The following is a 25905-nucleotide window of genomic DNA, read 5'->3' as shown; positions in this document are numbered from 1 at the left end:
TTAAAAAAAGATCCAATAAAAGCTACGGTGCTATAATGATTCATTCTCAGGAGCCAAGTCCTCTTGAAAATATGTTGACTGGGGAGTACTGGAGGCAGATAAAGAACACATTAAAATATTGGGTATCATCCATTTGACCTGTGATTTGAGATTTTGCTTATTGGGAAATAGTTATGCCTCCTTACTGTTTATATTGCATTTGTTACTTCTTTCAAAAATGTGTGCGTGTGTGTTTTGATAATGGGAAACAGGATACTAAATGTCTGAAAAAAATGGGGCCAAAGGGAATTGACCTTTATCCCGGATCATCAAGTGAAAGGTTCAAAATCATGCTTTCCCTAAAAACTGCTAATAGAAATTAAACATTTATAGAAAGAAGTGCAATCAGTATAAATCATTGCTTCTGTGGGCAGCCTGTTTATGACCATTTTGTACACAAACAGCAGCATTGTTCTGGGATTGGTTGTCAGTTCACTAGCATTCCAAGAAAATGTCCAAACAAATTCTTCTATGGTGATGTGGGAAGAACATCATTTCTTCAGAGGCGCCAACACAGTGCAGAAATCCCTTCTTTAAGTGTTTATATTCATCATTGATGAAAACTGATGCTTACTTCTGCCATTTGAATTATTACAATTACAAGACAAAGTTCATGAACTTTCATGGTCATATTTTAACCAAATGCTGAAGTATTTCCTCATCTTCTCAAGTACAAAAAACAACAACAACAACAACAAAAACCAAAACCAAAAACTCATGCCACTGATTAAAAAAAAAAAAAGGAAAATTAATAGAGGTATGCAAGAGGCTTCACTTTAAAAGAAACAGTCTTATTAACTCATCTTAACATACCATTTAGCACAAGATTTTTGCTCATGAAGAGGCCTGTGCATTAAGCTATTAAGAAGCAAGAAAAACAAATTAGCCAGGAATATATGTATTTCTAGTTTATAATATATGTTCTCTGGAATGTTTCCAGTGAGGAAAGATGAGTAGGATGCCATAAACACCAAGACCTGGCATCCACCATGGGATGGCTTGGAAAACAGCAACCAAGAAGCATAGTTACAGGAAACAGCAAAGATGACTACAGCTAAAACCCAAATGACAATTATTAAGATGGATGCAAAGAGGGGTGACTGAATTATTCATCTTCTCCATAATCCTTGTCTTCCCAGATAATGACCACATTCATTAGTGTCATTTTGAATACAAAAGTATGCTGTGGGATTTTTCTTGATGATAAAAAGGCTCCTTCATATTTCACTTTCCTCCACAGTTGGGTTTTCCAATCTTTCTGGGAATCTGACTCTGTAAATTGCTCCTTGTCCTATGCTGGGACATGGAGGACAAGGATGTCCTTTCTGGGCTGTTATCTTCTTAGTTAACCCAATTGTCTTGGGTTGCCCTTTTTCAATTACAGATGGTACCTCTCCTTAATTCATTCTAGTACAGAAAATACTAGAATTTGATTCAGCTCAAAGAACTTGAACAGAATTTAAGCAAAGTGCAAATATGATAGTTAAAATATTATTCGATTCATCATAAAAATAATTTTATGTATTCCACTTAAAGAACATATCTATTGTATATACTGAAGTATAATACTATCATTGGTAGAGGGCTTATCATGCAGTGAGCTCCTTACCAAGAGATTTACTTCCACAAATCATGGACTCTTCTTCAATACCCTTTAAAAGGAGCCAGTTAAACTATTTAATTGAAATGAAAATATTTTAGAACTGTATTATTAAAAATACAAAGAAAGCAAAGACATAAGTGTGCCTAGCTTTATAAAATGTTAAGAATAATTTTATAAATCTGTATTGCTTTGTTCCCTGAAAGTTTTACTATTGTTTCCAGGCTTGGATTGCTTTAACAAAATTGAATATGAATCTAATCAATTTCCAAAAGAATTCCATAAAATAGAAAAATAGAAAAAGCATTAATGAGGGACAAATAATATGTATCTATAAGGTGATATTTTCTGCTTAAGGGCTATGCGTGAAAATGCTATAAATGAAAGAACTGGATCTTCTTTTAATTTGTGATTTCTAATATTTAAAATTTTGCCTCTTTAAACAGTTCTCAATGGAACAGAAATGCTATGTCAATGATGGTGTAGTTTGTTATGGACTGAGATTCTCTGCAGTGAACATTCTGAATCCAAGCTTCCACTTAACCTCTGAACCAGGATGACGAAGGGCAGACTGATACAATCGCAAATTCTTTTAAGTCTGCTATTTTAACTGGAAATTTTAATAGCTATTTTTTTCTATGTGATGAGAATTTAAAAAATTATGTATATACTTCACAGCTTGTTTGCCATTCTAATTCAAAGAAGAGCATAAAGTGTGTGTAACTATGGTATAATGTATGAAACTTGGGTTTGAAAATACAGGAATATATATATATATATATATATATATGTATGTATATACACACACACATATATATAATATAAAAATATGTCAGCTCCAAAACAGCAGGAAATATTGATATCTAGGATGCTTATAAGAGTGACTTGTAGATTTCCTAATTTTTATCAGTGTGAAGCCTGAAATTTTAAATGTACTCTAACAAGTGCTCCAAGAAAAAGCATCCTAAAGAAGAGCTGTTCCTATGTAGTCTTAGTTGGGTCTTCTAGGTGAAGAGAATGGTGTGACTGTGAGGAACTGATCACATGAATTCTTAAGCATATGTTCTGCGCAGTGGCTCATGTTTTCTCTTACAGAGAATATGGAGAGCTTTTTCATATTCCCTTACACATCTCTCAACAATACATGTGATCATTTAGTTTCCTTTTGATCATGGGGAAAACAGTGGAGTGCAATGAGTGACATAAGGCAAAGCTGGGGGGAGCTGCTAATGGCATGCCTTCCTCCTTCCTCTGAGCATTCCTCCTTCACTGGGCGTCCTCCGTGCCACTTGGCACTGTCTGAGGGAATGTGGTCAGCTCCAGATCATGCCCTGCTCTGGAGCACAACACCCCTTTCCCTTCTCCCTGCACACAACCAACCTCTTTAATCAGGCAATTATTGAACAATAGCTAAGGCAGTATACGAGAATGCTGTCGAGTAAGTCAAGTTGGTGGGTCTCACTGTGTCAAGATTCTTCACCTGTTAAATATTGATTACTGTGCAGATTGCATGGCTATTTGGTACAGATTGTATGTGTCAGAAAACTGTAAATATGATGGGGGGAATATAGAAAATTTGGTAGAAAGCATCAGTGACAAAAAGAATAGCTCATGAGTCTTTTAGATGCTTCACACTCTTGCACTGTGATTTACTAGTTTTTGGTTTGGGTAGATTAAAATTTTTTTGATGGATTAGTAAAGGACTGTGTGATTCACTGAGGATTTCTAGGACTTGGCTAAAGGAACCCACTAAGTGCCATGCTTTTATGTCCAAGGATGGCATCTTCTGTTTGAATTTTCAGTTTCTACTATAGAGATTGACACATGGTAAGAGCTTCAGTTTTTTTCCAATGAATCAATAGAAAGGAATAAAAACTAGAGTGTGGAAGTAGGAGCATACATACAGGGAGTTACATATACTTGTGTATATCAAATCTAGCTCTTTAAATTATATATCCTCTAATAAATAATTTTAAAAGAAATACAAATATAAGCAACTCTACGACAAAAAGACAGGTGTCACCACAAGAATCCTCTTTGTTGAAAGGGGAACATTTACTAAGAGTTTTTATAAAATACTATAGAAATATTCTTTCAAGATGAATTACTTAGAAAATTAGAGGTTTGTAGAAATGGATATAGCAAATATATATCAAAATTGCTTAATTATTCTTAGCCATAGATTCTTTTATTTTTAAGATTTTGTTTATTTATTTGACAAAGATAGAGCCAGAGAGCACATCCGGAGAATGACAGAGAAGGAGAAGCAGGCTCCCCACTGAGCACGGAGCCTGACGTGGGCCTCCATCCCAGGACTCTGGAATCATGACCTGAGCTGAAGGCAGATGCTTAACCAACTGAGCCACCCAAGTGCCCCTAGCCATAGATTATTATTATTTTTTAAAGATTTTATTTATTTATTGGACAGAGAGAGACACGGGGAGAGAGGGAACACCAGCAGGGGGAGTGGGAGAAGGAGAAGCAGGCTTCCCACCCAGCAGGGAACCAGATGTGGCCTCAATCCCAGGACCCTGGGATCCCAGGACTCTGGAATCATGACCTGAGCCGAAGGCAGATGCTTAACGACTAAGCCACCCAGGCGCCCCTCTAACCATAGATTCTTATGGAAATAGAACAAAATCATATATTCCCTAGAGATACTTTGTCTTATCTGTATCTCCCTATGCATTTACTGTGCAATGTATATTTTGATAGCATTCCAAGTCCTGAAACATCTTCTGTGAATTTAACTTTCTAAAATTCCTGAAAAGTATTGAAAGCTCTTTAGTTTGGGGACATCAGAGGCACAAATCTTAAATAGGAGACCCCTAATGATAAAAGATGAATTTATATAAACCTAAATTGCCTTATTGTGGATCTTTTATTTTATATAAAGTAATATACAATTTGACCAGAAGATGGCAGCATTCTGAAAGAAAAACATAAAAACAAAAAAAAAAACAAGATACTGCAATTACCTTGCTTTTTATTCTTCAAAGTTTTAATGATGACACTATTTTAACTAGTGTTAATCTTTTTTTTTTTTGTATATTATCCTTTTCAAGGTGTAAAATGTCCTCATTCCAAGAAAAATAACTTAGTAGTTGTAAGAGCCTACCCTGTACTATTTTGGCACCAAAGAAGAAAGTCCTTTGAAAGATCCAACGATCATCTGAAGGCTACAGAACTTTAAGTCAGTGGTATATTAATTTTATGTTGGAGTAAAAAATAATATATGAAAATAATATATTTAATAATCAAACTTACGATCCAAGAAGCAATTAAATGTGTTAGAATTTTTCACAAAGTATCTTTTTTGGGGTGGAGGAACATTCTTACACACTGTGAAATACATTACATAGAAACACAATTTAAAAAACATTAAAAGATTCTTCCATGGTGAACAAATTTGTAATATATATAAAATACCATACGCAATATAGCATTTTATATATATTATATATTTTATATAGTACATATAATTTTATTTACAAACCCTTCAAAATTATGTTATCTTAAATCTATTTTAAATTTAACACCTGATTACACCTGAAAGAGTAATAGAGCTTCCCTTATGGGCCAACTTACTGACAACTTTAATTGAATTGATTTGAAAAGATTCACAGGGGAGCATATAGTCATGCCCTTGTAATGCCCCTTTCAATTTATACAGCAAATGGAATCATGGATAATCTACTGTGACAATATTCTTTAAACCAGTTAACAAGTAATCTTCACTCTGTGTAACTCAGAAATATGCTAGGAATAATTGTGGAAAAATAATAAATATATGATGTTAACAGTAATAAAAGTATTGAAACAATTTTAATTTTGTACCTCCAGCTTTCAAGTGGCATTATATAGTTTTTGCCATATATGTGGTAATTATTTGCTGGTCTGATGACAATATTTTAATGAAAGTTTTCAGAAATTTTGTAAGAAAAAAATTACATTTAGTATTCTGTTGTTTTGAAAAGTTTAAGAAAAATATTCCGTTAGCTTAAGTCTAAATATAAGCAGGTATCCTTGGTGCCTATTCCTGCTGTCCATGCAGCAACTAAATCAGAATCTATCATCTTTCCTCCCCTGCAGCCAACCTGACCTGATTCCCTCCACCCATGCCTATCTGAACATTTGAGATTCTCCAATAGGAGTACTTATTGCTGAAATCTACCCTTCTTCATCCCCAGAAATTGTTGAAGCTTCTAGATTTCAGCTTCAAATTGAACTTCCAGAACCTTTGGCCAGACAGACCCCATCCTTTGTCAGAGGCCTTTTCCTCATTACGCTTCCCAAAAGAGTCTGACTCGTGTGGAAGGATGTTTCTTTAGCACTTGTTGGAGCTGAAGAGGAAACCAGGGCCATAATAGACAAAAAAATTATGTCATGTAGACCACAAATTAGAAAAAAGTTAAAGTCTAGGTAAATTGATATTTTTTTCTCCCTGCAAAATTACTATGGTTTGTTATTATCTCTGCCATTCTCATTTGCAAATTGTGCTCAAATTTGTTAATCTATGGCTCCACTGTAAGTCAACAAATTATCTTGTGATGTTTTAACATGTTACCTTATTAGCATGTATTCAGACAGTGTATTTAAGTGTATTTTTAAATATTTTCTCCCACTTTGGGGTATATAAACTCTACCTTTAGCAGGACAATTAAGGAACTTAAGAGTGGTGGTCAACAGACTTTGGGTTCTATGTACCTTATCTTTAGTCCTGTCTTAATGCAGTTTTAGTGAGTGACAAAAAATACCACCATATCCTTGAATCTGTGATTTTATCTTAATCAAAGTGTTCTTATCTCTCAGATGCCAGCAGAGAACAAATGTGTTCTTGGACTCATACCCACAGCTCAGGACACATCCCTGTGATAGGATGTTAGAACTGAGGTTTGGACCCAAACCCTAGGGTTTGGATCTAAACCCTAGATTATTTCTAATCTAATATTAGGTTTCTAATCTAATCTAATCTAGTCTAGTCTAATCTAATCTAATCTAATCTAATATCTAATCTAATATGATTAGATTTTATATCAAAATGAGTTGTGATAAAGACAACAATGTAGAGGTTGCAAAAAGTATTTTGAGGAGAATGTGTCAGTGAACACTTAATTACCCCCCACCCAAGGATATAATATTATCAGGAATCAGAAGATTTTGGAAAAAGTGATTTTGGGGAGAGATTTTGGTGTTATACGAGTCCCCCCCTACATCTTGCCTTACAAAGAAGTGTTAGTAAGTAGGGTGTCTGCTCTCATTTCAAGGCTGGTTAAAGGGACTTCAAACGTACCCTTCAGACATGGAGAGTCTGCTAGGTGTCCCTGCAACATGGGGGACACAGGAATCTGATCTGGCCTGATTGGGCTGCCTAGCTGGTGATGAGTCACAGGAGATGTGGCTGTATTAGTATCAGCTGGATTCCCTACATCTTTCAGGAAAAGGCAGTGTGTTTCTTATGGATCAGAGATGTATGCATGGCATAATTTGAGGCCAGTTCAGAGCACTGACTAGAGGTGCAAACAGGCCTCAGCTAGAAGCTAAAAGTGTCTGCATTCCTAGGGGCTGTAGAAAAACTAAGTGCTTTTTGCAAAACAGACACATAAAGGCCACATTAAGGAAATTAGAGATGTGGTAGCTAATCTCCAAGACAGCTCCCAGTGAGCTCTGCTTCCTGGGACACATGTCCCAGAAAGTCCCCTCCCACACGGATCAGTATTGTATGACCAAAAAGATTACAACAGACATTATGGTGTGTGACTTTCAAAACTAGATCATAAAAAGCATTGCAGCTTCTGCCTTGGTCTCTTAAATTTCTCACCCTGGGGAAGCCAGCTGCTACGATGTAAGGATACTACAGCTTTCTCAGGAAGAGACTCACTTGGGGAAAAACCAATTTGCCAACGATGTGAGTAATCAATCATTCTGGAGGTGGGTTTTCTACGCCAGGCGACACGTAACTGCAACTTCACGAGAGATGCTGTACTAGAAACGCAGGAATAGGCTACTCCCAAATTCCTATTCTATGGAAACCATGATACATTGATTACTGTTGTTCTAAGCCACTCAGTTAGGGTTGATTCGTTATGCAACAGCAGACAACTAATACAGATTTTGGTACTAGGTATGGGGTGCTACTGTAACAAAAAAAGTAAAAACTGACAAAATGTGGGAGTAGCTTTGGTATCAGGTGGCAGGTGAATGTTAGCTGGACCTTGAGGGGATTGCTTTTGAAAGGCTAAAGGACACCAAAGATACTGTGAGCACTAGCTGGATGGCCTTTGAGGAAGCTTTCAGTGAGAGCTTAAAGAAAAGTAAGGAAAATAAGCTGAACACCGACTCCCAACTTTCCCTGGCTGCATGCAGTCCCCTGCCTTCAGCAGGATCAAACTAGGAGAGAGAGGAGAAGCCTTACAGAGAAAGGAAGATTGAAATTTTGATTATAGAAATTAAACCATCTCGTTTCTGATTCATGACTTACATTTTGGAATTTAAAGTGACTGTATTACTTAAGAATGTCTAGCAAGACTCATGGAAGTCTCTGAGTTTTTGTCTAATCAAGGAGGGAGAAAAGTAGCTGACAAGGGTGTTTGTTGTGGAGGGTATAATAACAAATTAATTTGTTTTGTGATTTCTATCTATTCAGTAGTGCATGTTTAGGATCTCATTCTTGGAAAATAATAAAACAATGCAAAAAAAAAAAAGGATAATACTACTTCCCTCAATAAAACCTTCTCTGCTAGCCTGTTTTTCTTTCTTTTCATTATTACCGAAAACATTCTGAAGGTATGCACGCTTAAAATGGGTATACTTTATTGTATATAAATTATACCTTAAAATAAGGTCAATTTAAAAACCTTGCTTTTTCTCCTCCTCGTTCTTACCTCTGCTTCTTTATGCCCTTAGTCAATGGCCCTACCATTCTCTTACTTCTTCAAGATGTAAATCTTGAATCCACTTTTAATTTTTTCCTTTTGCTAATCCTTCGCAAAAGGTCAGTTTTCAAACTCTATGAGCTCTACCTTCAACAAACAGTACGTATGAACCTGCATCTTTCCTGTCTTTATGGTTGCTCCCTCTGGGTCTTAATAACTAGAATTTTGTTCTTGTTACATCTTTTCATACCCATGTGTTTGGGTATCTGCTGCCCGTACCAGAGAATGCACCCTATGAAAGTGAAGGTCCTGGCATGTGTGGTGGAGACTGCAGAGCTACTCCCTCTTCAGGGGTACGGTATCAGCTGCCTTGCTGCTGCCAATGTGGGAAATGCCCTTGGCAGCAAGGAACTGCCTCACTCAAAGTTACATCACTTTCTAAGACCGATGACTGGCTGGTGCAAGGACCTAACCACCTTCCTCAATGTGGGACAATGCCGAAGGGTCATCCAGCTCCAGAGATCTCCATACAGTCAGCTGAGGCCACAGCTGTTACTGCACCGCAGCTGAACCAACCCTGCCTTCTGACTAGTTCGGCGTTCCTCACTTCCACACACGTCTATCTCCCAAGAACCCCCATCAATACAGCTTCTCTAGGTAATTCTTGGTCCCAGCGTCTGATTCCAGAGATTCCAATCACGTCCTCTCCCTCCAACCCTTTTTCTTAAATTCTATGTCAGAGCCTAGCACAGTGGCTTACACATAGCTATAACAAGTGCTTATAGCTTCTTGAAAAAAAAAAGAACTGGATTTCACAAAATTAATGTTCATAACATTAATACTATTATAGTTCACCTACATTATGAAGTAGAGATGCTTTTTAAGTAAAATGTAGAATAATTTTACGAAGCCATGAATATATCACTTATTACACATGACTACTAATACTGCTCTTTTACTTTTTATTAAAGTAAGGTGTGCAAATGTCTGATAAATATAAGGAAAGTTCACTATTACTAGTAATAAAAAAATTTCTCCTTAACAAATATGCAATTCCATTTTGGTCTATGAAACTATATAAGAGAATATTAGAAATGCAGATAAAATGTATACAGAACTGTCCACTGTAGTGTTATATATAATAAACACACTCACACATATATAAACTATAATATATATATATAAACTATACATGTTTCACAAGTAGGGAAATGATTGTACAATTCTGACACCAGAAAATTCCAAATGTAAAATTAAATACTTAGCTAATATTTGCTTAGGAAATATATCTAAATGGAAATTCTACCAGTTCTGAATTCTAAATGTTCATCTATTAAAAGTTTTTTAAAATTCTGACTTTATGCCCCAGTAGAAACAAAGTAAACAAACAAACAAATAAAAAAAATGGCAAACAAACCTATCTATCTACAACCCAATGTTCTGAAGTATAGAATTTGTTTCACATTTAAAACCTAATGATCTGGACCAGCAGAACCTCAGACCCAGGCAAAGTCAAGTTGTTCTGATCCAGACAGTCCTCTCTCTTGCTCTTTCTTATTTCTTATCTCCCAGAGTTTGGGACTCAGTGATGATGAATCTTTAGGAATGAATACCTTGCTCTAGCAGCATGGAAGTTGAGGGCAACTTCACCACAATGATCTTGGAAATGGAATAGATATATATCAGAGGTTCTCTGGACACACACAAAAACTCTCCAACATTTTCTCACTCCTATAGTTTGTTTAGTCCAGGATTTGGACAAAATTTATGCTATGAATTGACCAAAGAAGATCTCATTCATAAGGCCAACATGTAAAAGAAATAAAAGTAAGTAAGTCTGGTTGAGGCAGGTGGGGGAAGGCAGTTTTGGGGGTGCCCCAGAGCACAGTCTGAACAGCACTGATTCATTCAGTTAGTTTTGCCTGCCTATATGATTCTCTGCATTTTGCATTATGGATAATTTGATAAGTGCCTATTTGGTTAATTACTATAGTATTTACATATAGAGATAGGGCCTTCAAAATGCATCAACAGAACAACAAAATAAAATAGATAAAGCAATTTACAGTGAACAGGAAACAATGAGAGTCATTTTAATGAATATCAACTGATTTTACTTTGAAGGAGTTTACAAATCCGGAATTCATCTGGATTACACTAAGTTGTTACAGTGGAAAGAGAAGAGAATTACTAAAAATGGCAGTAGTGACAATAATGTAAAGAATATGAAATACTGATTTAAAAAAAAAGGAAATTAGCACACGGAATGTTCATTAAATACCTTGAATAGTCAGGAATATTGATATTTTTCAAGCGATGGTATTTTAGGACACATCATGAATTGAAAGTAAATAAATCCTTTACTTTCATATTTTTGTTACATGACTCCAAATATTTAGATGTGTGATGTTCAGAATACTCAAATGCATGGTGGATGTTTTTATTTTTTCATTTAGAAATTTGTAATGTGGTAGACAGCTCAAAGCTAGAGCTAAGGAGGCGCCAACTGTAAACTTCATGTAACTGCTACTGAATATTCCCATGGAGTATTTGGTTCAACATTTCAACTGACTCAACTGTCTTTAAGAAGTGAGTGTTGAGGTCAACAAACGCCAGGGCTGAAATGAATTATCAATCAAAGAATCAAAGTGGTAAAGTTAAAAAAAAAAAAAGGAGAACATACTGAATATGAAATTAGAGCTTTGAGACAACAAGGTCTGAAATGAAGAGAGAAAGGACTGTGAAAATGACTTAGTGGTTATTATTACCACTCAGTGCTATGAATTATATTCTTGGTTGCTGTGATGTGGCATGCTGCTGGCTTGCCATTTTACGTTGCCCAGAAATAACTGGAAGTTGTTATTGCTCTTGGATGAAAATATGAGCTGGATTCGAGAAGTAACATCAGCACATGGAAAAACTAAATTTTTCTCATTGTAATGATGATAACACACAAAAGTACTATTCATATGACTAAACCTTAGATTGCAGAGATGATTTTTTATTTTGCCCTAATGGAATCTATTCAATTCTAACTGTCCCATGATCCATATGTGTTCCATTCCCTCCCCACTTTTTTTTTGGTTTTAGGAATTCTCCTCTGGACAACTAATTAACTAGATTATTATAAAATAAACACAAATGAGATAGAAAAACAATTCTGCCAACTCAAAAAATTATTTCAATACCATGGACTCAGTGTTTAGTATTAAAGATCAGTGTATGTGGGTAAGAGTTATGCTTACTTTTGACAAAATGAAACTTCTAGATTCAAAGTGAAAAGGCTGATGTGAGGAGGTCATTGTGGAGATCAAATAACTCATCCCAAAAAAGACTGTGATGAATTAATGTGCAGATGCACTGGAAACAGATGTCAGTATCTTCAAATACAAGAAATGAGAGAATTTTGAATTATTTTAAATATAAAAGCAAATGACTATAAAAATGTTTCTATTTTTCAAAGCCCAAGGTTAATGAATTACATATTTATTTATTATTTCAAAATCCAGAATATGTGAATGGATTCTTCTATGCTTTACAATCATAGAATTCTAAGAAAGATCTCATTATAATAATCACAGAATGATGTCCTTTTTAAAACACTTTTTTTCCAGTTCTTTAGTGGCTCAGTTTTTCTTAAAAGAGCTATAAATTTTGTTTTATTTTTCTTTCTCATAAACAATGAGGATCTTAGTGAACAAAGACAAATATTTCTTTAAAAATACACATATTTTAATGTTATTGCTTTTCTATGTCAGTAAAATTGCCACATTCAAAAGCACTACAATCAAAGACATTTTTCTAAGACCATTATATTTTTGTGTTTATTAATGGTAAACTGTACTAATTCAATTTTTTTTATGTTTTAGAAGAGGCTGACTTAAACTTTCTTTAAAAATTCCATGTGTGTCATTTTTTTCCTTTACTATGTTATTTTTTTTTACTTCTGTGACATTATGAAATACTATTAAATTCTTATTAATTTTATATATTATCTTGTATTTTTTTCCCCAGACTTCAGTAAACAGGAGTATTTGCAGTTCCTCTTTGTAAAAAAGACAATAATGTTTTATCCCTCTATTTTGTTTTAAATAGTGGACAGCATTAGGGAAAATTCCAGCTGTGTTAAAAATAACCACCTGATAACCATTCAAACAAAAATATAGTATATAATTTAAAAATATAGTATATAATGCCCTGAGTAAAACAAAATACAAATAGAACTAAAATGCTATGTATGAATTGGGTTTTAAAAGATACTTTCAAAAGATGTGATTTGGACTCCAGAATCTATATTCGTCTTTTCAATTTTAATGCCTGCTATTTAATATATCACAAGCATAATGAGGTTAGCTTAATGATCATATGTATAAGATACGGGATTGCATTAAGATATACAATTTGATTTACACTGAAACTATTATGAGAAAACCCTGATGATTTTTCTTTTCTTTCTTGGATCATTTTTAATTCTATTGAAATTCTGTATAATTGAGACAAATGCCAATGGTGCTTTATTTCATAGCAGAATTGGTTTTCACATATCTATGAATCATAGCCTAATTTACTGCAAAAAAGCTACTGTGGACTTCTCCACCAGGAAATAAACCTGAAAGAAATAATACCTGTCAATGTGCCTGAAGTGTATTGTTTGTAACAAAGGTGTTCTCATGCTCATCAGATCTCCTCACTGGATAACTGACTGAATCATCAAAACTCAAATGAGCATTTCTTTATGGCGGGCTGGGAGAGTCTTCTGAGAATGTGATGCAGATACTGACAGTCTTCCCACGTGTAAACGCTGGTGTGCATATATAACTTAAAATACAACTTCTAGCGGTTCAGGCACCCTCTTAAATTCATCCATAAATTCCAGGTTCAGAATTCTTTTTTTAATTTTGTGTGGCTAATTCATCATAAATTAATATCATACTCCCAGACTGTCGCTGACATCTTTAACAAATTACTCTTCATCAAAGCGGTATTTGATCAACTTTATATTTTTCATTTTTGAGCAGCCTACGTGGAAGTCCTCCTTTTACAGAAGCAACAGTTGATTACTGGTTGTCAAAGCTGTCCATTTACCTCTGTCTTCTACCTTATGAGCTTCTCTTTAGAAACCCTTTCTCATACCTTTTCAAACCTTAAATCTCCTAACCCAGATACAGACATCACCATGCCCCACACCTGGTAACAATGAATAAATCTGCTTCTGTAGTTTCTGTGTTTATCCTTAGAAATCGTCTTATACAAAATTAATAAAGATATTATAAAAATTTATACTGAATAATAATTTTACGACTATATAAAACCTTAATAATTACTAATTTGGGTTCATTAAAAATTGAACCATTTGGTTAAGAATTACTCAATACCATGCACAAAATATATGTATATATTTTCTGATATATATATATACACACACATATGTATAAGTTGATACACATGTATACATACATACAAACACATGTAAAAAATCTATGGTAGATAGATGATTTAGGAAAAGATGTTAGAACAATATGACCTATGCCGTGCTCTGATGAACCAGTTCTTTATTGTGCAATGAAACTGTGCTTGGGCACTCTGATAACTCAAACATCAGTGATAATTTGTTTCCGACATAAAACCTCTCAAACCAATTTATGTTGATCCTGAAGCCAGGTGGTTGGCAGATGATTCTCTGCATAAAGCAGTGTTTAATAGCATGGAAGATGTGGGTGCCATCCTGGCCCCATCCCTTCCTAGCAGTGAGGCCATAGGTAACTCAGATTAGCCATTATAAATATCAGTTTCCTCATCTACAAACTCTAGGAAATTATAGCATCTACCTAAAAGACTGTTGTGAGGATTCAATGAACTATGCCCTGCTAGTCCATAATATAATATCTGCCACACAGTGTGCACTCCATAAATGTTTGTCCTTTTTATATTTGATATTATCATTACATAGGCAAAAATGCTTTCCTCCATAATCATTACCTGGATAAAACTTGTGGGTCTTTCTTAAAGTTCATATTCCTGTTGTCTCTGCTTTTACGAGAGATATAGATTCATAGAAATACTATGAGTGACAATTTATGGTTCTCATATACACAGTGGCCAAAATATAAATTGATAATTTCAAGAACAGTGTAGATTAGACCACATTTCATTGGCTGAAAAAAGGGAAAATAAGATCCTATTTTTTAATGACTTGAACTTAAGTAACATTTATTAAAAATAGTATGTCAAAATTCTTACATAATGCCATCTTCACCCTCCTTTTCTCTGCACCTCAAAACATTTATTCTTTTTAGGGAGGACAATGCTATTGGCAAGTAAATACCAGACCAGAAAATTACTATTTTGCTTCTATCATCCAGAGGGAAGAAAAATAATAGATTGTATGTAAATGCCTCACTAAACTGACTATAGCATAAACAGCTGTGCTGGGGGTCATACTGAGAGACTGTTCTCTTCAACATAAGAGTAGACTGACCATGCAAGTTTTGGAACTGTCAGTAAAAGCAGTTGCACTCTTAGGTTGATTGCAGTATTGGGAGTCTTTTTAAGAGTCATCTAGAAATGATCACGAACTGTAGTCAGGACATACTCCTGAGCTCTATTTTCATCACACCGTGGCAGCCTTTAGGCAAGATTTATTCTGAACCGCTCTCTAAAGAAGTTGGCAGTGTTTGGCTGGGCATTGTTCTGCCGGCCCTAAGCTCCCATCCCTCCACCAGCTGATGTTTTCCCTCATCTACCCCATCACTATTTTGGTAGTAATGATGAAAAGATGAGGGGTGTATTCAATCTGTGGCATTAGACCTACTGTTGCCACCTTGAGCTTAAATAAGATGTATCTGTCTTTTTTACTCTGTAGCAATTACAATAATGAAGGTTAATAATTTGTTTTTGATGTCTCCAATAAAAGGGTTATTTTCCAGTACGTAATACATTCTGATATGAATGCCAATATTTTTCAAAATTCCTTTAGTTTAGGACATACTCAAAGCTGCTCTGTCTAGCTGTGGTTCCAACATGCCCAAATGATTGAGGGTTTCATCACTGCTATTAGAATTCTATCACAAGGCAACTAAGGGAGTTTCTGGGACAAAGAGGGAAGGGGAATTTAGACTAAATTGAAAACATATCCTTGCATTGCTCTTAATGATGCTCTCAGTTATTCTACAGAATGCTAGGCTGTCCCTGTTCCTCCAGTTACTTATTCTACAAATGAAATATGCTGTTTTCTTTGTCATCTAGAGCTCGGTTTCTCTCTTCATGAATGTATGATGATTAGTAATTTAATGAACAAGCACACTTATAAGTGTCTTCAGGAAAAGCAAAACCCCTGAGGTTTTAGTGTCCTGCTTTAAAATCTTTCATGTAACAACCCTATATTTATGAATACAGGATCAACTTAAGCAACTGATACCATGGCCAGAAAGATGCCAATATATCATTCTATAATGAAAGCACTTTGTATAAAAGTAATATGACTAATCACGGGTTGTTTGTGAAAGTGTCTCTCAAGAAAAGCATTATGAGACTGTTTCAAAAGAACAAATCACAGATTTTGGGAGAGAAATTGGTGATTTTTTGGACATGAAGCACTAGACCTTTTTTTTTTTTTTAAGATTTTTTATTTATTTACGTGACAGAGAGACGGCCAGCGAGAGAGGGAACNCAAAATTCCTTTAGTTTAGGACATACTCAAAGCTGCTCTGTCTAGCTGTGGTTCCAACATGCCCAAATGATTGAGGGTTTCATCACTGCTATTAGAATTCTATCACAAGGCAACTAAGGGAGTTTCTGGGACAAAGAGGGAAGGGGAATTTAGACTAAATTGAAAACATATCCTTGCATTGCTCTTAATGATGCTCTCAGTTATTCTACAGAATGCTAGGCTGTCCCTGTTCCTCCAGTTACTTATTCTACAAACGAAATATGCTGTTTTCCTTGTCATCTAGAGCTCGGTTTCTCTCTTCATGAATGTATGATGATTAGTAATTTAATGAACAAGTACACTTTTAAGTGTCTTCAGGAAAAGCAAAACCCCTGAGGTTTTAGTGTCCTGCTTTAAAATCTTTCATGTAACAACCCTATATTTATGAATACAGGATCAACTTAAGCAACTGATACCATGGCCAGAAAGATGCCAATATATCATTCTATAATGAGAGCACTTTGTATAAAAGTAATATGACTAATCACGGGTTGTTTGTGAAAGTGTCTCTCAAGAAAAGCATTATGAGACTGTTTCAAAAGAACAAATCACAGATTTTGGGAGAGAAATTGGTGATTTTTTGGACATGAAGCACTAGACCTTTTTTTTTTTTTTAAGATTTTTTATTTATTTACGTGACAGAGAGACGGCCAGCGAGAGAGGGAACACAGCAGGGGAGTGGGAAAGGAAGAAGCAGGCTCCCAGTGGAGGAGCCCGATGTGGGACTCGATCCCGGAACACTGGGATCACACCCTGAGCCGAAGGCAGACGCTTAACGACTGCGCTACCCACGCANTCATTCTATAATGAGAGCACTTTGTATAAAAGTAATATGACTAATCACGGGTTGTTTGTGAAAGTGTCTCTCAAGAAAAGCATTATGAGACTGTTTCAAAAGAACAAATCACAGATTTTGGGAGAGAAATTGGTGATTTTTTGGACATGAAGCACTAGACCTTTTTTTTTTTTTAAGATTTTTTATTTATTTACGTGACAGAGAGACGGCCAGCGAGAGAGGGAACACAGCAGGGGAGTGGGAAAGGAAGAAGCAGGCTCCCAGTGGAGGAGCCCGATGTGGGACTCGATCCCGGAACACTGGGATCACGCCCTGAGCCGAAGGCAGACGCTTAACGACTGCGCTACCCACGCGCCCCAGACCTCTTTTTTCTAATGTGGTTTTTGGTACTGGGTATCCTACCTCTCGACTTTTTCATTTTTGTGTGAAATACATCCCAGAAATCTACTTTAATGCTCACTCTTTGGCATGATATATACTTCGTCTTCATGAAAAATCTGAAGATTACTCATGGGTCCTGTTCTAATAATACATATAAAAGAAGAAATCTTATTGAAAAAATAGGCACGTAGAAACCCAGAGGTCTTACATACAAAAGGAAAGCCAAATGTTTGTGGTAGCTAGTCACCATTATAAATAGATTTCATAGCAGCAAATCAAATGTAACATTAAATAATTCTGAAATAAAAGTAAACGTTTTGTAAAAATATGACATTATGGAGCAGAAGGTTAGTTCATTATGAGTGGATATTAGAAGTAGGTGTTCTTAGAACTTAATGTTTCTACTTAATACTAAATTTGAAATTTTAGTTCCTGGTGAATAGACTGGCTCTGTAAGATATTGGAGCTCTCTCTCTTTTCACAAAGTATCCAGATTGCCATTACACAAACAGATAATTTTCCAAGCTCCAAACTAAGGGGGAAAGTATCTGTTTACTCTCTCACAAAATAAGTAAAATTCTTCATTCTAATAATCCTATCCGGAAACAACTGAAAACATAGAATTGACCCACAGCCGAAGAATTATTTTCAAACTGTAGTAAAAAGCATCAACACCAATAATAACACAAAATTAAATACACACACACACACACGAAAATAACCCTTCCCCTCAAAACAAAAGCCTGCTTTTCAAGCTATTTTCATTATTGGACATTTTCTTTAAGAAATTTCCTAAAAGTCAGTTGTCTTTGACAGTGGAGTGTTTCTTTCTGGGTCCTTCTCATGGCCTGCTGGAGAATTTTACTAAATTATAGTTCAGTAGCTAGACAGAGTTCCAGGTACAGTTCTCTAACTCCCTGTGGTATTGGTCAAGATGGGTTAAGCAGTTTTTGGTTGTCTTGAAGTGGAATATTGTGTTTTGAGGCTGAGTCCGCTGTAAAATGTTTCTCAGTGCTCACTGACTAATGAGTGGTGGCATCAGTACAAAGCTGTGAGTGTGCGCCCAGGTAACAAGTCACACCTGAACAGCTGGGTAGAGAGTCACAATTTTATCCAAAGTTGACAACTGTTCAGTAAATATTTGTTTTAGAGGCATGAAAAAGTGTTTCTGTTCAATAATTGACTTTACTATTTCCTTTTTTTTAAGATTTTATTTATTTGAGAGAGAGAAAGAGCACCAGTGTGTGTAGGGGTGTGCAGAGGGAAAAGGAGAAGCAGGATCCCTGCTGATCACAGAGCGTGATGTGGGGCTTGATCCCAGGACCCTGAGATCATGACCTGAGCCAAAGGCAGATGCTTAACCAACTGAGCCACTCAGGCATCCCAATTTTAATATTTCTTAATTTTGCCTGTGGGGTGAATAGTTTGGTCAATTGATATAGCAAACATGAAAAATTTGAAACAGACCCAACTTCAAGTATTTTAAAGGACTGAAGTCCCCCCAAACTGATGGTTTTATGTCTCTCATTCTAAAACTTTAGTATAGATGCTTATCATAAAAATATATAGACATATCTCAGTGGAAACATATTTATAAACATGAGCATGTTTAAAAACATGGGAGTATTGAAGAAAAACAACAGAACTGTGCACAGTTGCATAAATTGTTAAAAATTATAAGGTGACCACACACTAAAATACATATGTTTCAAGGAAGAAATAGCAGACATCAATGGTAATTATTCTAAAGTAAAAGATGAACATGAAATAAATATCAGAGAGAGAAGAATTGCTCTTCAGGATAACAGTAGGTGCTTTAAAAAGTGAATTTAAGCATAAATACCTTTAAAAAGAGAATTCACCTTCCTTTCTATTTTTTCCTTATATGTCAGCCCTATACCTGTCCCAATGTTCAAACAGCCAATGCTCCAATGGTTCCCAAACCTTAAAGTTAAAACTGTCGAGAGGCTTTCACCTTTTACTTCAATAAGAATGTGGTGAAGTGAGATCATTTGGTTTCATATTTCAATTTTGCATTTTAATCTTCTTTACCCATTATGAAAAAGAAGAGTACCAATTCATTACAGTCTGCCTGTTGACACACATTATTTTTGACCCTTTTCTCTTCATTGTACCCTGCAACAGCATTATGCAGCAGTCCACTGGTTCCTGCTACCCCCAATCTATACAGCTCTACCATATAGTATGATGCTGCATTTCACTGCTTACTTACCGACCCCTCTGCTAGATTGTGATCTGTTTAAAGACGGAAAATATGTTTTACTCCACCCCCACTCTTTCATCTAGCATAGCACATGGCATGTCGTAAGTGTCCAATAAATATTTATTCTATGAAAAAATACTCTAGATATTCCTGCAATTGAACATATCTACCGTGTTTTAAATTCAGAGTATTCTCTTTTGAGTCCTCTTTCAGACTTGCCTTTTATTTTAAAGTCAGGCAAACAAGCAATCCAAACTTGTTTCTCTGTGTTAAGCTAACATGGGCATTTAAAAAAATAACGCGCCACTCTGATTTTCACTGAACTAGGAAAGGTTATTTTGGGGCTGCTGGGACTTCAGATATTTGAAGTAGTAATTACTTCCTCCACAAATGTTACCTTTTACAGTCAAATACTGCTTTCCTGTAGCCACTCAACTTTTTACTTAAAGGAAAATGGCTTTTATTTACAATTCACCCTGCTATATTACGATGTGTGGTAATTCTCCTTTTATTTGTTTTGGTAGCACTGTAAAGTTGAGGAAGCATCATGATAATAATGACGGTAGCTTACATTTATTCAGCATTTATTCTGTGCCAAGCATTTCACTAAGTACCTTACATGAGCTATGTCATTTAGTACCCACATACAATTTATGATGTGTGTGATTTTATATATATCTCTCTCTCTAACTATCTAGTCTTAGGCGATTTTCTGACTGGTAAGTGATGAAGTCAGGCCCCAGATTTTTTGTTCTTGGTTCTTTAAATATCTGAGTATGCAGCAACAAAATCTGATACCACATTTTGCATAATTCTAGAACCATGACCTGTTTTAGTCAAGTACTTGTGTTATCAGTTATAAAGCAAACAAACAATGTATGTTGAGATGTACTTAATTAAATGCTATCAAGTCACTCAAGGACTCAAAGATTATTTCTTCTATATTGAATGGATGAGATATCAACTCTTACCTTATGATCACCAGCAATTCATGTTAAAACTGACTGTTATCATTTATAACTTACCATAGACTTGGGTTTGGTTCCAGAACTGGCCACTGGGGTGGAAGATGGTAGGTCGGTAGATTCGGTGTTAGAAAACAAATTTATTTACCCCCAATCTATACAGCTCTACCATATAGTATGATGCTGCATTTCACTGCTTACTTACCGACCCCTCTGCTAGATTGTGATCTGTTTAAAGACGGAAAATATGTTTTACTCCACCCCCACTCTTTCATCTAGCATAGCACATGGCATGTCGTAAGTGTCCAATAAATATTTATTCTATGAAAAAATACTCTAGATATTCCTGCAATTGAACATATCTACCGTGTTTTAAATTCAGAGTATTCTCTTTTGAGTCCTCTTTCAGACTTGCCTTTTATTTTAAAGTCAGGCAAACAAGCAATCCAAACTTGTTTCTCTGTGTTAAGCTAACATGGGCATTTAAAAAAATAACGCGCCACTCTGATTTTCACTGAACTAGGAAAGGTTATTTTGGGGCTGCTGGGACTTCAGATATTTGAAGTAGTAATTACTTCCTCCACAAATGTTACCTTTTACAGTCAAATACTGCTTTCCTGTAGCCACTCAACTTTTTACTTAAAGGAAAATGGCTTTTATTTACAATTCACCCTGCTATATTACGATGTGTGGTAATTCTCCTTTTATTTGTTTTGGTAGCACTGTAAAGTTGAGGAAGCATCATGATAATAATGACGGTAGCTTACATTTATTCAGCATTTATTCTGTGCCAAGCATTTCACTAAGTACCTTACATGAGCTATGTCATTTAGTACCCACATACAATTTATGATGTGTGTGATTTTATATATATCTCTCTCTCTAACTATCTAGTCTTAGGCGATTTTCTGACTGGTAAGTGATGAAGTCAGGCCCCAGATTTTTTGTTCTTGGTTCTTTAAATATATGAGTATGCAGCAACAAAATCTGATACCACATTTTGCATAATTCTAGAACCATGACCTGTTTTAGTCAAGTACTTGTGTTATCAGTTATAAAGCAAACAAACAATGTATGTTGAGATGTACTTAATTAAATGCTATCAAGTCACTCAAGGACTCAAAGATTATTTCTTCTATATTGAATGGATGAGATATCAACTCTTACCTTATGATCACCAGCAATTCATGTTAAAACTGACTGTTATCATTTATAACTTACCATAGACTTGGGTTTGGTTCCAGAACTGGCCACTGGGGTGGAAGATGGTAGGTCGGTAGATTCGGTGTTAGAAAACAAATTTATTTGTGTCTGATTTACTGAAGTGGTATCTGCTCCACTCTCAGATTCTGACTCCAAATCCTATTAAAAAAAAATGCATTGACATGAAAGGCATGTACACGCTCTCTGCAGGCCTTTTCCCCCTGCTACAAGCATCTTTCCACCTCCTACTCCCAACACTGACATGCTAAAGAGTTGCTGAGAACTGATACTGAAATGTCACCCATAACCATGCATTATTTTGTAATAAAAAACTATACTCTTCAGAGGGCCTGATTTTAAACGGCAAATACTGGAGAAAGTGGTAGTATCCTTCTTCAGTAATTAAGCAGCTTATTGAAAATTGGAAGGGGCACTAGTGAGAGCTAGCTGGGTACTGCAGTGAGTCAGGAGGTAGAAGCCCACAGATACCCTTACGCACTACACGAGCCGGGTGACTTGCTTAACACCCGTCACGCAATAGTGTCATTGTGAGTACCAGATGAGAAGACAGTTCTCATTTCTCCTCACCTCAATTTCTTCCATGTTCCCATCAGACCTCCATGGTGACAGCTACGACGGCTTGGAATCATTTAGCTCAAGTGTCTGTCTACCTAATAAACTATGAGCTATTTCAGGGCTAAGAATTATGCTTTGACATGTGTGATTCAATTCCCTCACTTGGAAATGGGTATAATAGAGTTCTGGTTCAAGATGGTGATGTAGGAAGATTCTGAAATCACCTCGTCCACAGAACATACCAAATTACACCTATTAATAGAACAATTCCTTGTGAAGAACTGAAGACTGACTGAACAGCTACTGAACAACTAAAGACAGAGGACAGCAAGAGAACAGCAAGAAAGATGGATGGTAACAAAAGGAACTCCCACTCCTAACACTGCAAATGGCAATGGGGAGGGATAGCACTGGGGGACCAGGAATAGGTCCCTCTGTATTTGGGCACAGAAAAAACAAAACAAAACACAAACAAAAAACAAAACACAGTTTAAAAGAGCAACTAGCACAGAAAACAGACAACACTAGAACTCTAACAAGCTACAGAGGAACTACAAGAAAGCTCTCCAGCTCAGAGCAACTGGAGAATAAGCCAGTTTATATTCCCACCCCACCTTAAAAGCCTAGACTGTAGCAGGATCTGGACACCATAATGGGCGGGTCCAGTAATCTCTGTAAGTTTGCAACTCCAGTGAGCCCAGGGTCCGCAAGCCCATACCAGCCCTAGTCATGCAGGGACACAGAAAAGAGAAGCCAGAGTTTAAAAGGGCTGAGGAACTGTGGGAATGCTCTTTCCCCCTCAAACTTAAAAGCCCAGGCCAGAGCAGGATTTGACTGCCAAGAGGAAAAGTTTCCAACACCATAAATGGAGGGTCCTAATGCCACACCAGACAGGTCCTGATGCCATAACTGATGGGTCTAGTCGTCATAGGGAGCTTGTAGTTTCAGTGAGCCCAGGGTCCACCAGCCTACACCAGTCACCCTGTGACTGGGGCAGAGAAAACAGTCCAGCCATGGTTTTGTGTTTTGTTTGGTTTTTTAATTTTTAATTATTCTAATTTTTTTACATTTTAAAATTTGTCTTGTTTCGTATTAATTTTATTCTTTTTGATTTTTTCTTTCTTGTTCTCTTTAAATGAAACAGAGATAAGCATTATGCCTGATAAAGAATTTAAAGTAATGATCATAATCATGCCCAGGGGGCTAGAGAAAAGAATGGAAGAGCTCAGTGAGACCTTCAATAAAGAAACAGAAAATATTAAAAAGAACCAAGAAAAGTTGAAGAATACAATAACTGAAATAAAAAACACACTAGAGGGAATCAAAAGTAGATGAGAGGATGCAGAACACAACAGTGATCTGAAAGAATAACGGAAAGCAAACAAGCTGAACATCAAAAAGAGAAAATAATTTTAAACATTAGGGATAGATGAAGGCATCTCTTGGGAAACACCCTGTGAACAAACATTCGCATTATAGGGATCTGTGGAAAAGAGAGAGGGAAAGGTATAGAAAAATTATATGAAGAAATAATAACTGAATACTTCCCCAACCTAGGAGGGAAATATATTTCTAAATCCAAGAAGCACAGAGAGTTCCAAACAAGATGAATCCAAGGAGGTCCATGCTTATGGCACATAATAATTGAAATGTCAAAGGTTAAAGATAAAGAAAGTATCTTATAAACAACAAGAGAGAAACAAAAAGCTACCTAGAAGGGAAAACTTATAAGATTATCTGCTAATTTTCAACAGAAACTTTGCAAGCCAGAAGAGAGTGACATATGTGATATATTCAAAGTGCTGAAGGGGAAAAAAAAAAGAAAAACCCTATACACAAGAATACTCTATCTGGCAAAGTTATCATTCAGATTTGAAGGAGAGATAAAGGTTTTCCCAGACAAACAAAAGATAAAGGAATTTATTAACCACTTTACCAGCCTTACAAGAAATGTTAAAGGAGCTTTTTAACTGGAAAATAAATGGCCATAATTAGACGTAAGAAAAATATAAATGAAAAGATATAAAATGTAACAACATATTTTTCTTCCTTTTTTTCTTCTCTTTTCTTTTTCTCTCTCTCTTTCTCTTTCTTTACCTCTCTCTCTCTTTCTTTCTTTCAATGGGTTTGAGCTTAAATGACCATCAAGTGAATATGGACCGCTATTAACTTAGGATATTATATATGATGTTAGGATGTTTTATATATATATATAATCACAAACCCAAAACCTATGATAGATTAAAAAAAAATAAAGAGAAATAAAGCCAAACAAAACACTATAGATATTCATCAATCACAAAGAAAGAGAGCAATAGAAGAAGAATGGAACAAAGAAGAACTACAAAGACAACCAGAAAACAAAATTTAAAAATGGCAATAAGTATATACCTATCAATAATTACTTTAAATTGAGCCCAGCTGTCCACTGACAGAAGAATGGATAAAGCAGATGTGGTATATATACACAATAGACTATTACTCAGCCATCAGAAAGGATGAAATCTTACCATTTACATCGACATGGATGGAACTGGAGGGTCTTATGCTGAGTGAAATAAATAAATCAGAGAAAGACAATTATCATATGGTTTGACTCCTATGCGGAATAAAAGAAACAGTGCAGAGGATCATAGGGGAAGGGAGGGAAAACTGCATGGGAAGAAATCAGAGAGGGAGACAAATCATGAGAGAATCTTAACTATATGAAATAAACAGGGTTGCTGGATGGGAAGTGGCTGGGGGGATGGTGTAATTGGGTGATGGGCATGAAGGAAGGCATGTGATGTGATGAGCACTGGGTGTTAAATGCAACTGATATATTACTGAACTCTACATTTGAAACTCATAATGTACTATAGGTTGGCTAACTGAATTTAAATAAATAAAAAATAATTAATTTAAATGTAAATGGTCTAAATGCTCTAATCAAAAGACACAGAGTTGCAGAATGGATAAAAAAACAAGACCCATCTATGTGCTGCTTACAAGAAACTCATCTCAGACCTAAAGACACATATAGTCTGAAAGTGAAAGGGATGGAAAAGCATTCACCATGCTAATGGAGGTGAAAAAAAAAAGTCAGGTTAGCAATACTTATATCAGACAAAATAGACTTTAAAACAAAGACTAATGAGACAAAGAAGGGCATAATATAATGACAAATGGATCAATTTAACAAGAGGATATAACATTTGTAAATATCTACACACCCAACACTGGAGCACCTAAATACTAAAAACAAATATTGATGGACATAAAGAGAGAAATTGGTGGTAATACAATAATACTAGGGAGCTTTAAGACTTCACTTACATCAAGGGATGGATAGATCATCCAGATAAAATCAATATGGAATTTGGTATTTGATCCATTGCTATCAATGGAGCAATCAAAGAATAAAAAATAAAAAAGGTACATGGAGACAAATGAAAACAAAAGTACAATGGTCCCAAATCTCTGCCACAAGGCCAAAGCAGTTCCAAGAGGGAAGTATAAAGCAATATAGCCTTGCTTCAAGAAATAGGAAAAAAATCAA

The 25905-nt window shown here is 35.7% G+C and overlaps 2 protein-coding genes across 3 annotated transcripts in view; both read right to left on the bottom strand.

Annotated features, from left to right (window-relative positions):
- The window catches only part of LOC100470350 (rho GTPase-activating protein 7), a 283783-nt gene extending 263064 nt beyond the window's left edge, over nt 1-20719 (bottom strand). The window contains exon 1 of the mRNA XM_034647677.1: nt 20649-20719. Coding sequence (XP_034503568.1) covers nt 20649-20651 — 3 coding nt within the window. The 5' untranslated portion in view covers nt 20652-20719. The remainder of the gene's footprint in view (nt 1-20648) is intronic.
- An 856-nt stretch (nt 20720-21575) lies between these two features.
- The window catches only part of LOC117795039 (rho GTPase-activating protein 7-like), a 124036-nt gene continuing 119706 nt past the window's right edge, over nt 21576-25905 (bottom strand). For both annotated transcript variants that reach the window (XM_034647681.1, XM_034647680.1), the window contains exon 4: nt 21576-21950. In XM_034647681.1, coding sequence (XP_034503572.1) covers nt 21795-21950 — 156 coding nt within the window. In that variant the 3' untranslated portion in view covers nt 21576-21794. The remainder of the gene's footprint in view (nt 21951-25905) is intronic.

The sequence above is a fragment of the Ailuropoda melanoleuca genome, chromosome 18 (genome assembly GCF_002007445.2).
Source record: "Ailuropoda melanoleuca isolate Jingjing chromosome 18, ASM200744v2, whole genome shotgun sequence".
NCBI classification, from domain to species: Eukaryota; Metazoa; Chordata; class Mammalia; order Carnivora; family Ursidae; genus Ailuropoda; species Ailuropoda melanoleuca.
This window is presented reverse-complemented; position numbering and strand designations above follow the sequence as displayed.